At 66.9% G+C, this 12,371-nt stretch overlaps 1 protein-coding gene across 3 annotated transcripts in view; it reads right to left on the bottom strand.

The window, feature by feature from the left end:
* Nucleotides 1-6,967, bottom strand: part of VAX2 (ventral anterior homeobox 2) — a 32,069-nt gene extending 25,102 nt beyond the window's left edge. For 2 of the 3 annotated variants that reach the window (XM_080378093.1, XM_080378095.1), the window contains exon 1: nt 1,124-6,967. In XM_080378093.1, the coding sequence (XP_080234219.1) occupies nt 1,124-1,415 (292 nt within the window). In that variant the 5' untranslated portion in view covers nt 1,416-6,967. The remainder of the gene's footprint in view (nt 1-1,123) is intronic. The other variant, XM_080378094.1, reaches the window with a different exon arrangement.
* Between the last annotated feature and the right edge of the window lie 5,404 nt (nt 6,968-12,371).

The following is a 12,371-nucleotide window of genomic DNA, read 5'->3' as shown; positions in this document are numbered from 1 at the left end:
AGCCTCCGGGCGGGCCGGGGTGCCCGAGCCGAGCCGCGCCGCGCCGTGCCAGGCCCGCGGATGACGAACGAGCTGGGACCCGGCCCAGGCCCCACCGGCCCCGGGGCGGCACGAGAGGACGGGCACGGCCGGGTCGGGGCCGCTGCTCCGCTCCCTGCCGCCCTGCCCGAGCGCTGGGCTCGGCGCCGGGGCAAAGGCCGGGCGGCCTCGGCCCTGCTCACCGAGCGGCCGCGGAGCTTCCCCGGGCTGCGGCGGAGGCGGCGGAGCATCCCCGGAGAGGGCTCGGGATGGAGGCGCGCCGCCGCCCCGGGAGCCCCCGCCCCGGGGAGCGCTCGGCACCTGCCGCTTCCCCGCCGCGGCACCCCAAACTTTGGGGGTTCGCCTTGCACAAGCCGCGCTGCTGCCGCCGAGCCCCGGGCCGGCGGGCGGCCGAGCGTGGGCGGCTCGGCGGGATGCGCCGGCTCTGGGTCCCGCCGCGTCCCGAGCTCGCCGCGTTCCCGTCCCCGGGCGAGCAAGCGATATTATAAAGAGAAAAAAAAAAAAAAATAGCCCCTAACTCGCCACCGCTCCATGACGCTTTTCTCCTGCGACAACGCTTTAAAGCAAAGCCGATGCTCTCACCCCTCTCCCGCTGCCCGCCCTTACCCCCGGCGGGGCTCGGCCGGCCCGGGGGCTCTGTGGCCCCGCGGCCGATCCCCTGACCCCCCGTTCGGCCCGCTGCGCCCGGCCGAGCGCGGCCCCTCGGCCGCAAACCGAGGCGGGCAGGCGGGGCGAGCCCGGCCCCGCTGCCGGGAGCCGCACGGCGGAGCGGGCTGGGGGCCCGGCCCGGGCCCCGCCGCACGGAGCGGAGCCCGCTGTAGCCGCCGCGGCGAAGGGGCCGGGAGGCCGGGACTCGCAGCCGGCCAGCGCCCGGGAGCGGCCGGGGATGCGCTGAAAGCGGTGCCGGGGCTGGCGGCGGGGGGGACACCGACACACGCACACACACACACACACGACCGTGCCCCATCTCGCTGCCCCCCGGCCCCGAGGCGAGGAGCGAGGAGCCGGCCGGCGGGGGCGACTGCAGCCGGGCAGTGCCCCGGTGTGGGGAGCGCAGCGCGGGGCCCGGGGACCCTGCCCATACCTCGCACCAGGATGCGGCGGCAGTAGTCCGCCTCGCCGGTTCCCGACGGGCTCTCGCTGTCCGGGGCGCACTCCTTGGAGGAGCCGGGGCTGACCGCCGACGTTCCCGGGATGTCCTTGAAGCCGCCGCGGCCGCCGCCGCCGCCGCGCAGAGCGCTCTCCAGCTCCGCCCGGGTCGGCGCCTTCTCCCGGGCCCGCCCGGTGGCTGCGGGCTCGGCCAGCAGCACGGGGCTCCTGCCAGGCTCGGCCCCTCCATCGCTCATCCCTGCGGGCGCCGCGGCGGGATCAAACATCAGGAGGGAGAGAGGGAGAGAGACAGAGAGAAGGAGAGAGGAGGCAAGACTAGGCGGGGGGGAGGGAAGCCCCCCCCTCCCCAGACCCCTTCCCCTCCCCGCCCCTCCCTACCCACCCCCCCCCCCCCGGGGCTCAGCGCCCTGGCAGAGCTGGGGGCACCGTGCCCCAGCTCACCCCCATGGCCGGAGACCGCCAGGGGCCCGTCGCCCTCCCGCGGCCCGTCGCCCTCCCGCCTCTCCGCGGCGGAGCCAGCCCGCTCCCCCCCCGGGGGCTGGCATTTAAACCGTGCACACACACCCCCGCTCCACCGGCCCAGGGGTGGTACCGGGGGCGGGGGGGGCGCGGTGGGACACGTCGGGGCGTCCCGAGAGGGTGCGAGTGGGGGGTAAAAAGGAGTTAAAAACTTTGATAGGAGACCGAGCCCCCCCCCAGCTCTGCGCCCTCCCCAGCTCCACCTTCCGCGGCACCTCGCTCCGGGCAAACTTCAGGCGCTCCGGCCGCAGCCGTTGCCCTTCCATGGAGCGCCGGTCCCGGTCCCGGTCCCGGTGCCGGTGGGGAGGCGGCGGGAGCGGGCGGGGGAACAGCCGGTGCCGGGGCTCGCCGCTCTGCGCTGGGATTCGCGTGCGGGGAAATCAGTATTGGGAGATGGGGAGAAGCGGGGTGTGTGTGTGATTTTAGGGGGGCGGAGGGGAAGGGGAGGCCGATGGGAGGGAGCTGCAGAGGAAGCGGCCGGGGGTGGGACCGGGGAAGAAGACGGGTCCTTATTCCTCCGGCCCGGCCCTCCCCCGCGCTCCTCTGCGCATCCCCCGGCCGCCGGAGCCGGGAGCGGGCGGACGAGCCCCCGCCGCGGCGGGGAGCGGGCCGTGGGGAAGGCGATGGGGGAAAGGGGCGATTTTAAATTAACGGCCCGGGCACAGACGCAATTTCCTGCTCTCCCGGTCCGTGCCACCGATTGGTAAACAAAGAGCCCCTCGGCGGCCGCTGCCCGGCCCCAGGAGTGCGGGCAGGGCCGGGGGCGGCGGCTCCCGCGGGGACCCCTTCTCGGGGGGCTCACCCGCGGGGAACCCCCACCTCGGCGAAGGGCCAGCCGAGGTAGAAACGGATAAAGAAATAACCTTGCCCCGGTGCGGGTCTGTTTCCCCCCACGCCCCTTGCTCCCCAGGCTGCCCGCGCCCCTCCGGGACGGGGGGACTTCGACCCCTCTTCCCCACGGTGCCCTCTGGTAGCCCGAGGGTCCCCGCCGCCACCGAAGTTACCCCACCTCCTCCCCGGGACCGGGCAGTGGGGTTGCCCCGAGCATCCCCGCCCTGCTCCGGCACAGCCGCACCCGGCAGCCGCGGGCCCCTCCGCCTCGGCGACCGGCACCGGGACCAGGACTGCGGCGAGCCGCTCCCCGTGCCCAGCGGGGCCGGCCGGGCCCCCGGGCGGCCTCCCGGGGAGGGGGTTCCAGGCAGCACCCCCGCCTCGGCGGACTTCGTTCCGCCGCTCTCTGCAAAGGGGCAGCTCCCGGCGGAGAAGCGTCAGGAGTGCTTCCCCGGGGGGAGCGGGCGGGCGGCACCCCTCTCAGCCTCGTCCCGAAACCCCTCAAATCGGAGTGGTTGGAATGACGGTGGATTAAAAATAAATAAATTAGCTGTTAATCCAATTCCGAGAGCCCAGCATCCCCGAGAGCTCAATCCCCAGTGACCGGGGCTCCAAACCACTGCCCTCGACGCCCACCCGGCTCTGCCGCTCCCCGCACCGAGCATCGCCCGGGGTTAGGGTGTCCCGGGGGCTGGGCCCGGCCCGGTTCCCCGAGGGAGAGCCCAGCCGCGGCAGAAGGCGGCCGGCTCAGGGGGCTTGCCAGGGACGGGGAGTTCAAGGCCTCCAAGTGCGCCCTTGGGCTGCAGTGGGCCCCACTGTCCGCCTCTGCCGCAGCCTGTGCCCGGCCCTGGAGTAACCGAAACGGCGCGGAGAAAATAAAAGCAGATAAAGGTCAAAAATAAAATAAAATGGAGGGAAATGAAATAAAAAGAAAAAAGCAGGAGGAAAAGGAAAGAAAGCAAACGAAAAAGGCAGAGCAGGAGGAGAGCGGGAAGCCGGGACGCGGCCGGCCGGGCGCGGAGGAAAGGCTGAGCAGGCTTCACCGAGCGCCGGTGGCCGCGGCCCGCACCCTCGGTTCGGCGGGGCCGGGTCGTTCTCCCCCGGGGAAGGCGGAGGGCAGCCGCTGCCCGGGAGCCACTGTAACGAAATACCCTCCCTCCGCCGAGCCCCGGCACAGGGCGGCAGCTCGGGCCGCTGTACCACCGGGCGGGAAGCAGCCCCGCAGCCCGGGTAGCCCCCGCACCCCGCCGCAGCCCCCCGGTCTCCTGCTCCCCCAATGTCAATTTTTTTTTCCTCGTTATGACCATGGTGGCATTAATTCCAAAGCAAAGGGATTTGCTCTGGGTGGGTCCGAGGTGGCGGGGGAGCCGGGAAGGGAAAATCTCCGGGCGCGAAGCGGCTCCGCCGCTCCCGAGGAGCCGGGGTGGGGGGCTCCGCGCTGCTCCTCGGGCTGCGCAGGGGCAGCGGGGCGGCGGCAGCTTCCCGCCTACCCTCTCGTCGTCAATAATAATAGCAATAATAATAATAAAAAAATTCTGCTGCTTATTTTTATGACATCATTATTATTGTTTTTGTTTTAGCGTTAGTACCGTTCTTGTGTTGTCATTATTATTGCTGTTATTATTATTATTATTATTATTGATTATTGCAATTTTTTCTCTCTCCCTCGGGCCGTGCGGAGCAGACCCCGGCCCAGGGCGGCCCCGCTCTCCCGGAGCAGCCCCGTTTTCTGGCTGGCTCCGGCGGTCGCCTGATGCCATCCCCGCCGAGCCCCCCCCCAGCCGCCGCCCCGCTGCCCCCCTGCTCCGGGGGCCGGTGAAGGGGCGAACCCCACCATCCACCCACCCAATATTCCTTCGTTTTGCCGGTTTATGCCCTGGCGAAGGGGCCCGAGCCGCCGCCCAGACCTGCCCGGGCCCGGCACCCCCGGGTCGCTGGACATCAAGGTAACGCCGTGCCGGGGGCGGGGGGGGCGCCCGGTTCGGCACGGTTCGGCTCGGCTTGGCTGGGGCTGGGCTTGGCTCGGTGCGGCCGCGTTCCCCGGCCCAAGGCCCACGCCGGCGGCCTTGCGGGCCTAAGGCTCGGGCGGCGGGGGCCGGGGGGTCCGCCGGGAGCGGAGCCGGGGCTTCCCCGGCCACCAAGCCCGCCACCCCCGGGGAGTCCCGGCCAGCCACGCGCGGCTCTGCCGGGCCGAGGGACCCGCGGCCGCCCGTGGCCGGGGGACCCTCCTCCGCTTCCTCCTTCCCCTCCCCGCAAGCGAACGGGGAGCCCCGGGAAGACCCCCGGCCCCAGCTCAGTGCTGCCGGCTGGGGGCTGCGGGGGCACCGCCGAGGGTGCCCCGGGGCCGGCGCAGCGGGGCCGCGGGCGGGAGCCGGGCCCAGGCCGGGGCAGCGCGGCGGAGCACGGTAACGGCGGCGGGCGCCCGCGGAACGGGAGAGCCGTGCGAAAACACGGGGGGATGGGGCGGGGGCACGGGGGGTCTGGGCAGGGACACGGGGGTCTGGGCACGGACGCGGCGGGACTGGGCGGGGACACGGGGGGACTGTGCAGGGGCATGGAGGGTCTGGGCGCGGACACGGGGGGACTGTGGAGGGGCACCTGGTAAATGTGCAGGGACACGGGGGAGCCGTGCGAAAACACGGGGGGACTGTGCAGGGACACGGGTAAAGGTGCACGGGGGACTGCGCAGGGACACGGGGAAATGGGGAATGGACACGAGGGAATGTGCAGGGCCACGGGGGAGCCGTGCACGAACACGGGGACAATGTGCAGGGACACGGGGGAAATGTCCACGGATAAGGTGTGACTGTGCACGGACACTGTAAATGTCCACGGGCACGGCGAGAGTGTGCACGCACACACCGTGAATGTGCGTGGACCTTGTGTGAGTGTGCACGGACTCGGTGTGAGTGTGCACGGACTCGGTGTGAGTGTGCGTGGCCGGTGCAAGTGTGCACGGACTCGGTGTGAGTGTGCACGGCCAGTGTCAGTGTGCACGGCTTTCCCGGGGCTCGGGGGGACTGCAGGGGCTCGGGGGCTGCAGGCGCACGGTGTGGCCGTGCACGGACTCACGGACACGGCACAGCCGCGCGTGGGCAACGTGTAGCCGTGCCGCCTTCTCGTGGGGCGGATGCTTTGAGGTTTGTTTGGTTGTTCGTTTTTACAGCAATCGGGGTGGCTGCCCCCAGTACAGCCCATGCAATTATCCGGTACAGCCGTGCACCGACACGGGTGGGTGTGCATAGGCACACCGTAATGGTGCACCACCACGGGTGACTGTGGGCGGACGCACGGCAACGATGCACAGACACGGGTGGGTGTGCATGGGCACACGGTAACGGTGCATGGACACAGGTGAGTGTGCACGGACACATGGTAATGATCACAGACACGGGTGGGTGTGCATGGCCACAGTGGAACGGTGCACAGAAACGGGTGAGCGTGCACAGCCCCGTGGTACCAGTGTACACGTTCCGTCGTGGGTGTGAAGGGATACACCATAGCCACGCACAAATTTCCTTCTTCCTTGCGGGTGCGTGTGCACATGAGACCGTGCACAGCCGTAGGCAGGGCTGCAACGGAAGCGGGCACGGACACGGGTGGAACCGTGCACGTCCTGCGGCGTGGGTGTGCACGGACAAGCTGTATGGTGCACGTGTGGGTCGACACAGAGCTACCCGTGCACGGACACGGGTGGATGTGCACGGGCACGGTGTAACCAGCAACAGGTGATGGTGTGCGTGGGCAGGGCGCCCTGCCAGGGTCCCCCCGGGCGGAGGGTGCACCCACCCTTCTGCAGCGCTGCCGTGCACTGGCGTGGGTCGCTGCCCCGCGGACACGCACGGGACACCCACGGGGCCCCGGGGCTGCTCGCCGGGGACAAGTGACGACCGGGTGGCTTCGGCGGCTCCGCCCGCCCAGGACTCTGACGGCTGCTCCGGGGACCCCGCCAAGGGCGAAGGGCGGTGGGGAGCGCTGGGGGTCCCGGGGCTCCCCCCGGGGGTGTCCAGCCCTGACTTGGCCCCCCCGCCCCCCCGGCAGCGCAGATTTCGTTTCAGGAGCCGCTGTCCTGAGGAGCCCAGAGCGGCCCCGGTGGCGGGCAGGCGGGGCACCCACCTTCCCGGGCGGGGACCACCCGTCCCCGAGCCGCCCCCACGCCCCACCGGGCTGCCCCGCGGGTGGGGTCGCTCCTTGCGGCCCGGCCTGCCGGCCCCGCCGCGCCCGCTCGGATAAAACGAAATCAAACGAAATAAAACGAAATCAAGGCAGGCCAGTAACGCGGCCCCCCCCCCGACACGGCGGCCCTTACATCCCGTCAGCGGCCGAGCCCGCCGACACTGGGGGTCCCCGTCCATCGCCCCGAGCCCGCGAGCAGCACCTCCATCCCCGGGGCCCCCCGCCTCAAACGAGCCCGCGACGGCGGGGCCACCTCCACCCGGGGAGCGGCAGGGTTCGGGCTCCCACATCCTTTCCCGCTCCTGGGATCTCCTCCTCTAGCATCGGCGCTCCTGGATCCTGCTTCTGGGGCTCTCTTCCTTTAGCATCCTCACTCCTGGATCCTAGTCCTGGGATCTCCTCCTTTAGCATCCCTGCTCCTGTATCCTGCTCCTGGGATCTCCTCCTTTAGTATCCCTGCTCCTGGATCCCGCTTCTGGATCTCCTCTGGCATCCCCGCTCCTGAACTCTGTTCCTGGGATCTCCTTCTTTAGCATCCTTGTTCCTCAACCCCGCACACAGGATCTCTTCCTTTAGCATCCCTGCTCCTGGATCCCACTTCTGAATCCCCTCCTCTGGCATCCCCGCTCCTGGCATCCTCTTCCCCAACATCCTGATTCCTGGGATCCCCTCTCCCACCTCCTCTCTGCAATCCCAGCTCCTGGGGTGCCCACTTCAGGGATCCCAGCTTCAGGGACCCTGCTTCTGGGTTCTCTGCCCTGGGATCCCTGCTCCTGGCATCTCTGATCTGGGCAGCTCTGCTCCCCCTGGCTTGGCATAGCAAGACGGTGGTCCCAGAAGAGGCCTGGCCCCAGAGCCCCCCACATCCCGGCGCTGGCCTGACCCCAAGCATCCTGCTAGCTCCAACTCTGGGTAGTTACTGGCTTGGGGGAGTGGGGTGCAATGTTCTCCCAGCACCCCCACATGCAGAGGCTGTGTTATCTGTGCCTCAGTTTACCCTCTCCAGGTGTGCACAGGACCCTGGGGAAGGTGGTGTGGCTGCAGGACACCCCCTACCCTTCTCTCATCTCTGGCTGCATCCGGCTGCTGGAGAGCCTGGTGCAGCCAATGCCATCCCTGCAATGAAGGCTGGATGCGCATGGGTGTCCACAGACCAGCATCTTCACTTGAAACAGCCACGGCAGCACCCAGACCTGCAAGGGACGCGGGGCCACAAGTTGCCAAGAGCCAGCTGGGCAGGGGGCTGGAACTCAGAAGTGGGGGCCAGGAGGAGGATGGGCAGACCAAGGGGCTTGGCTTCTCTGAAGTGCAATTGCAGGTTATTCTGCATCATGAGATGCTGCTCATTGTTTTGTGGCAGTTTTTGGGTTCATGTCCTGCCCTGCACATCACTCCCTGCCCTCCGGCTGCTCCCAGCACTGGGGGCTCGTCAGCCCAACCCACCCGCAGGGCTGCGGGGACACGCGGGTGACAGGGTGTGGGTGCTGTTGGCATGCTGTGTGCCACTATCTGTGTGAAGGTGGATGTGATCACAGCCCCAGGGACCTGCTACCATGTTTTGATGCTACTCTGCTGGAAACCTCCCTCCTCCCAGACTCCAGGGTCCCCCAGAACCCTCATGCGGGGCCCTGCAGCCGCTGTGTACCCCCCTGGGCCTGCTGCTCCCGAGGAGGGGGGGAATCGGCTCCAAACCATGTTCTGTCCCCCAGACACCCACCACCACCGCACGCAGGTGATTCCAGTTAATAAGCATCAAATTAATGTTGTTGGGGTGTCTGTGGAGCCCCTGGGGGTGTGGGCTCCCACAGTGGCCCCGGTTGAGCTGATGGTCCCGGCAGGCAAGGGAGGGCGCAGCAAGGAACAGCAATAAGCCTTCACTGCTCTCAGGGGGAGCAGTGGGGTCCCGAGGGCATGCAGGCAGCATTGGGGCTGGGGGTGCTTCAGCAGCACAGACCCTCCCAAGCCCCCGTGGGCTAGTGGGGTGAAGAGACCCCAGGCAGAGAAGGGATGGGATTCCTGGGGGTCTGGGCAGGACCCAGCTGACCCTCACAGCCACGGGAGGGCAGAGACCAGCTTTTCCTCCTGGTTTCCACAGCACGTGGGTGTTTACTGTGGGTTGAGGGGACTGCGAAGGGTCTGCAGGGCTACGGCGAGCACCGTCCCCTCCACTGCGCCAGCCCCAGCCCAGCCCCCCCACATGACCGCAGCCACGAGGTGCAGCCACGTGCCAGGAACTGGGCAGCGTGCATGATGCGGGGGCAGGGGAAGGAGGGGGGGTGTCCAGTCCAGGTGACCACTGTGTCCATCACCGCTGACTCAGACCCCAGCGGGAGCATCAGGCAGGGGTGGTCCGCATGGTGTCCCACTGCAGCCACCAAGCCTTGCTGCCATCAGCCTGCCGTTAGTGGCAACCTACAGATAATTGATGACATTGGTGAGGAAGAAGCTGAATGGACTTAGCAGATATTACAGAGAGTACTAAACCTTGGACATGAAAAGTGCATGAGCTGGGATGGAGGAGATGTGGCCCTGGCCAGGGACACCCTTGGAGCGGGCTGAGGAGGATGCCCGCTGGGAGTGTTGGGGAATTGGCTGCCGACGATTTGGGTTTAGGGGTAAATCCTAGGAAATGCTGAGGCACCACAAGGTGGGCAGCATGATGTTGCCCCACGTGTCTTGTTTTGGCAGCACACTCTCATCCCGCGCCACCGGGACCGACCTGGTGGTTCAGAGCTGATTCCCCCACAGAGCTGGCAGGGTCTGGGCCAGGGGCAGGGGTGAGAGCCGTATCCACGTGGGGGCATCCACCACTGCTCGCATGGAGCGGGTGGGCTCATTTCCCAACCCAACGGGACCTTTCATCACAGCAGGCCAGCAACCATCATGGCAAGAGCCATTAGCATCGCTGCCGTGCCAAGGCTGTCCGGGCTGACACTGACAGACAGCTCTGCGAGCCCAGGGCGAGGACAGTGAGCCCAGCACCGTGCATGCCCCAAGACCACCCTCACCTCCAGCATTGGGCGCATTTCAGCACTCCCCAGGATTACTGCAAACAGCAAATCAAAGCGCGCACTAATTTATCCAAGGAGAAATGCCTAGCACATTTCTGCAAGGTCCTCTGCCCGATGGCAAATCCGTGGCCTCCAGTTCACCTTCTGACCTGCCCTTATTCCCTTGCTCTGTCTTTAAACCATGTGACAGGAGGATTTGGCTTAATGTGTGTCGCTCCAGAAGGAAAGGAGAAGGAGCTCAGAGGGCCCAGAGGTAATCGCTGGCTCCCTGCCCACGGTGCTGGGGTATTCCTGCAGCTGTGGGGCTGGATGAAGGCTGTGTACACCCTGGTCCTCCCCCAGACCTTCCTGCTTGCTGCTCCCTGTGTCACCGAGCCCCTCCGTGCGGATCAAGGCAGGCGGTTTGCAGAGGTTTAGCATTACAGCAACAATCCCTCACCTCTCCCTCCGTGCTGCCCGGTGCCTGCAAACAGCCTGTTTCTGTGCTGCCCTTGCTCTGGGTTGGATGTAGGTCCTGTAACCAGTGGGACCTTCCCCACACCCTGTTCTCTGTGCCCCCAGGACCAGGCTGCACCGGTTGCGCTGTTGGGAAGAGCTGGCATCTGGCACAGCTGCATGTATGGCAGCCAGCAGCATCTGCCCTGGCCTCCCCTGCAAGCGGCCAGGCACAGTGGGCAGGAGGGGCCAGCTGGAGCAGGTCGGCTGCCCAGGGGGCTTTGGGCAAGAATTAATTAACTTCAGGCTGGGGAGATGTGGGAGGGAGAGAATAGATGTGCACGGGGACCCTTTGCAAAGCCCAGGGCTTGGTTGAGAGGCAGAGACCAGTGTGGGCGCAGGTGGTGGAGGAGGACGCAGCTTTGTCTGTGGTGGGGTTGGAGGGCTCTGCCATGAAGGTACCTTGAAAAGGTGATTTCCAGCCAGAGGGATGGATCTGCCCAGGTCACCCCGGCTCCATCTGAACTCATCTGTCTGGGCTTGCAGTTTAGCAGACAATGGAGATTTAACCTTGCTGCTGCCAGATGCTTGGAGGGATCTCAGTGAGGAGACAGCGGCTGCTGCAAAGGGCTGGAGTCGGAGATGCCTGCTGCTACCCTGCCTGCCACCCTGCCCATGACCTGTGGGCTCAGTACTGCTCCTGTCCCATCCCATCCCATCCCATCCCATCCCATCCCATCCCATCCCACCCCATCCCATCCCATCCCATCCCATCCCATCCCAGTTCCCAGAGCATACACAGACTCAAGCTGAGACCATGGGAGCAAAGCCAGCCCCTCACTCAGAGAGCACAGGGCCTTGCAGGGTACTTGGGGGAGAGCTCCTGGGGGATCACTGTATGGGGCTCCCCCCCGCCCCCCCCAGGCTGGTGTCTCCATCTCCCAGTGCAGAAAACAGGCTGCACGAGCCCCTGGCTGGTGTACGTTGGCACACCTGCAGGTACCTGCTGGCAGGAATTGCTTTTGGAAACCTTGTGCCAAATGCTTCCAAACAGCTGCTCCAAATCCAGGGGACCTGGTCACTGCCTGTGTCCCCAGCATTATCCACCACAGCCACAACAGAGTCCCCAGACAGCACCAGTCCCTCCAATCCCTCATCCCAGTGCTGCAAGCGTGAACAGCTCTGCCGGAGTCACTCCTGCCCAGTGCCAAGTCTGAGCTGCCCCCCAGTTCTGTTCCCCACACCGTTGGTGTTGCCCCTCACTGCAAGCCCAGCGCTGGGGGGGGCTTTGGCTGCCTGGGCTTGGGGATCTGGGCACTTCCCAGTGCAGGAGAATGCTGTGGCATTGTGCCCCAAGTCCTGTCACCAGCCCAGGTCATAACGATGGGGATGGGGACAGAGACAGGGCTGGGGCTGGGGACAGGGACAGGGACAGCCTCCCCGCACACAGCCCTCTGGTGAACTGAGTGGGGCCCTGCCCTCACTCTGGGCCCAGGCACAGGGGGATATTGCATGACTGCTGGTGAGACTCCTTCCCTGGGGTGCTGCTGTCCCTGAGCCCCGCACCTGAGGGACCATCCTGCTCATGCAGGGGAAGAGGCTGTATCCACCGCAGCCACGGCACTGTGAGCCGCAGCACAGGGAGGATGCACCCGAAGAGGATGAGGGTCTGTGCGATCCTGAGAGCTGAGCGAGAGGGAGATTAGCTAGAAATGGCCGGTAGCTCCGTAACTTTGAGTGCAGGGAGGTGGAGTGGCAGAGGGGATGGCTCGTGGGCAGAGGCGCTGGCTGTCACTCCCACAGCCCATGGGAACAGCAGCATGCTGCTCCGGTGCACAAACAGGAGCAGCTGAACAGGCAGATAAGGGGGGATTAAGCACCCGTATGAGCAGAGCGTCATCCCTGGGCCCTCGCAGCCCCAAGCTGTGCTTGGGAAGCTCCAGCCCCATGCCCCGAAGCTCTGGCTGCTGCATATCTGCGACCAAGCCCCTGTCCAGGGGTGGCCAGCAATGTCCAGCGGCAAGGTGGCCGCAGAGTGACATCTAACGGCAGCAGGCCAGGAAGGGACATGGCCCAGCAGCCACCTTCCTTGCTGGGGGCTACGACTTCTGTGAGCGAAGCCCTCCCATGGCCCCCAGCCTCAGCTCCCCTCTGGCAGCACGGAGCTGACAGGACCAGGCTCCTCCTCATCCCCCACCTCTTCCCAGGCACCAAGGGGACACGTTTGGCCCGGGGACACCTCTGTCCTCC

Source organism: Falco punctatus (assembly GCF_963210335.1).
Source record: "Falco punctatus genome assembly, chromosome: 1".
NCBI lineage: Eukaryota > Metazoa > Chordata > Aves > Falconiformes > Falconidae > Falco > Falco punctatus.
Note: the sequence above shows the minus strand (reverse complement) of the source record. Positions and strands in the feature narration are given on the sequence as shown.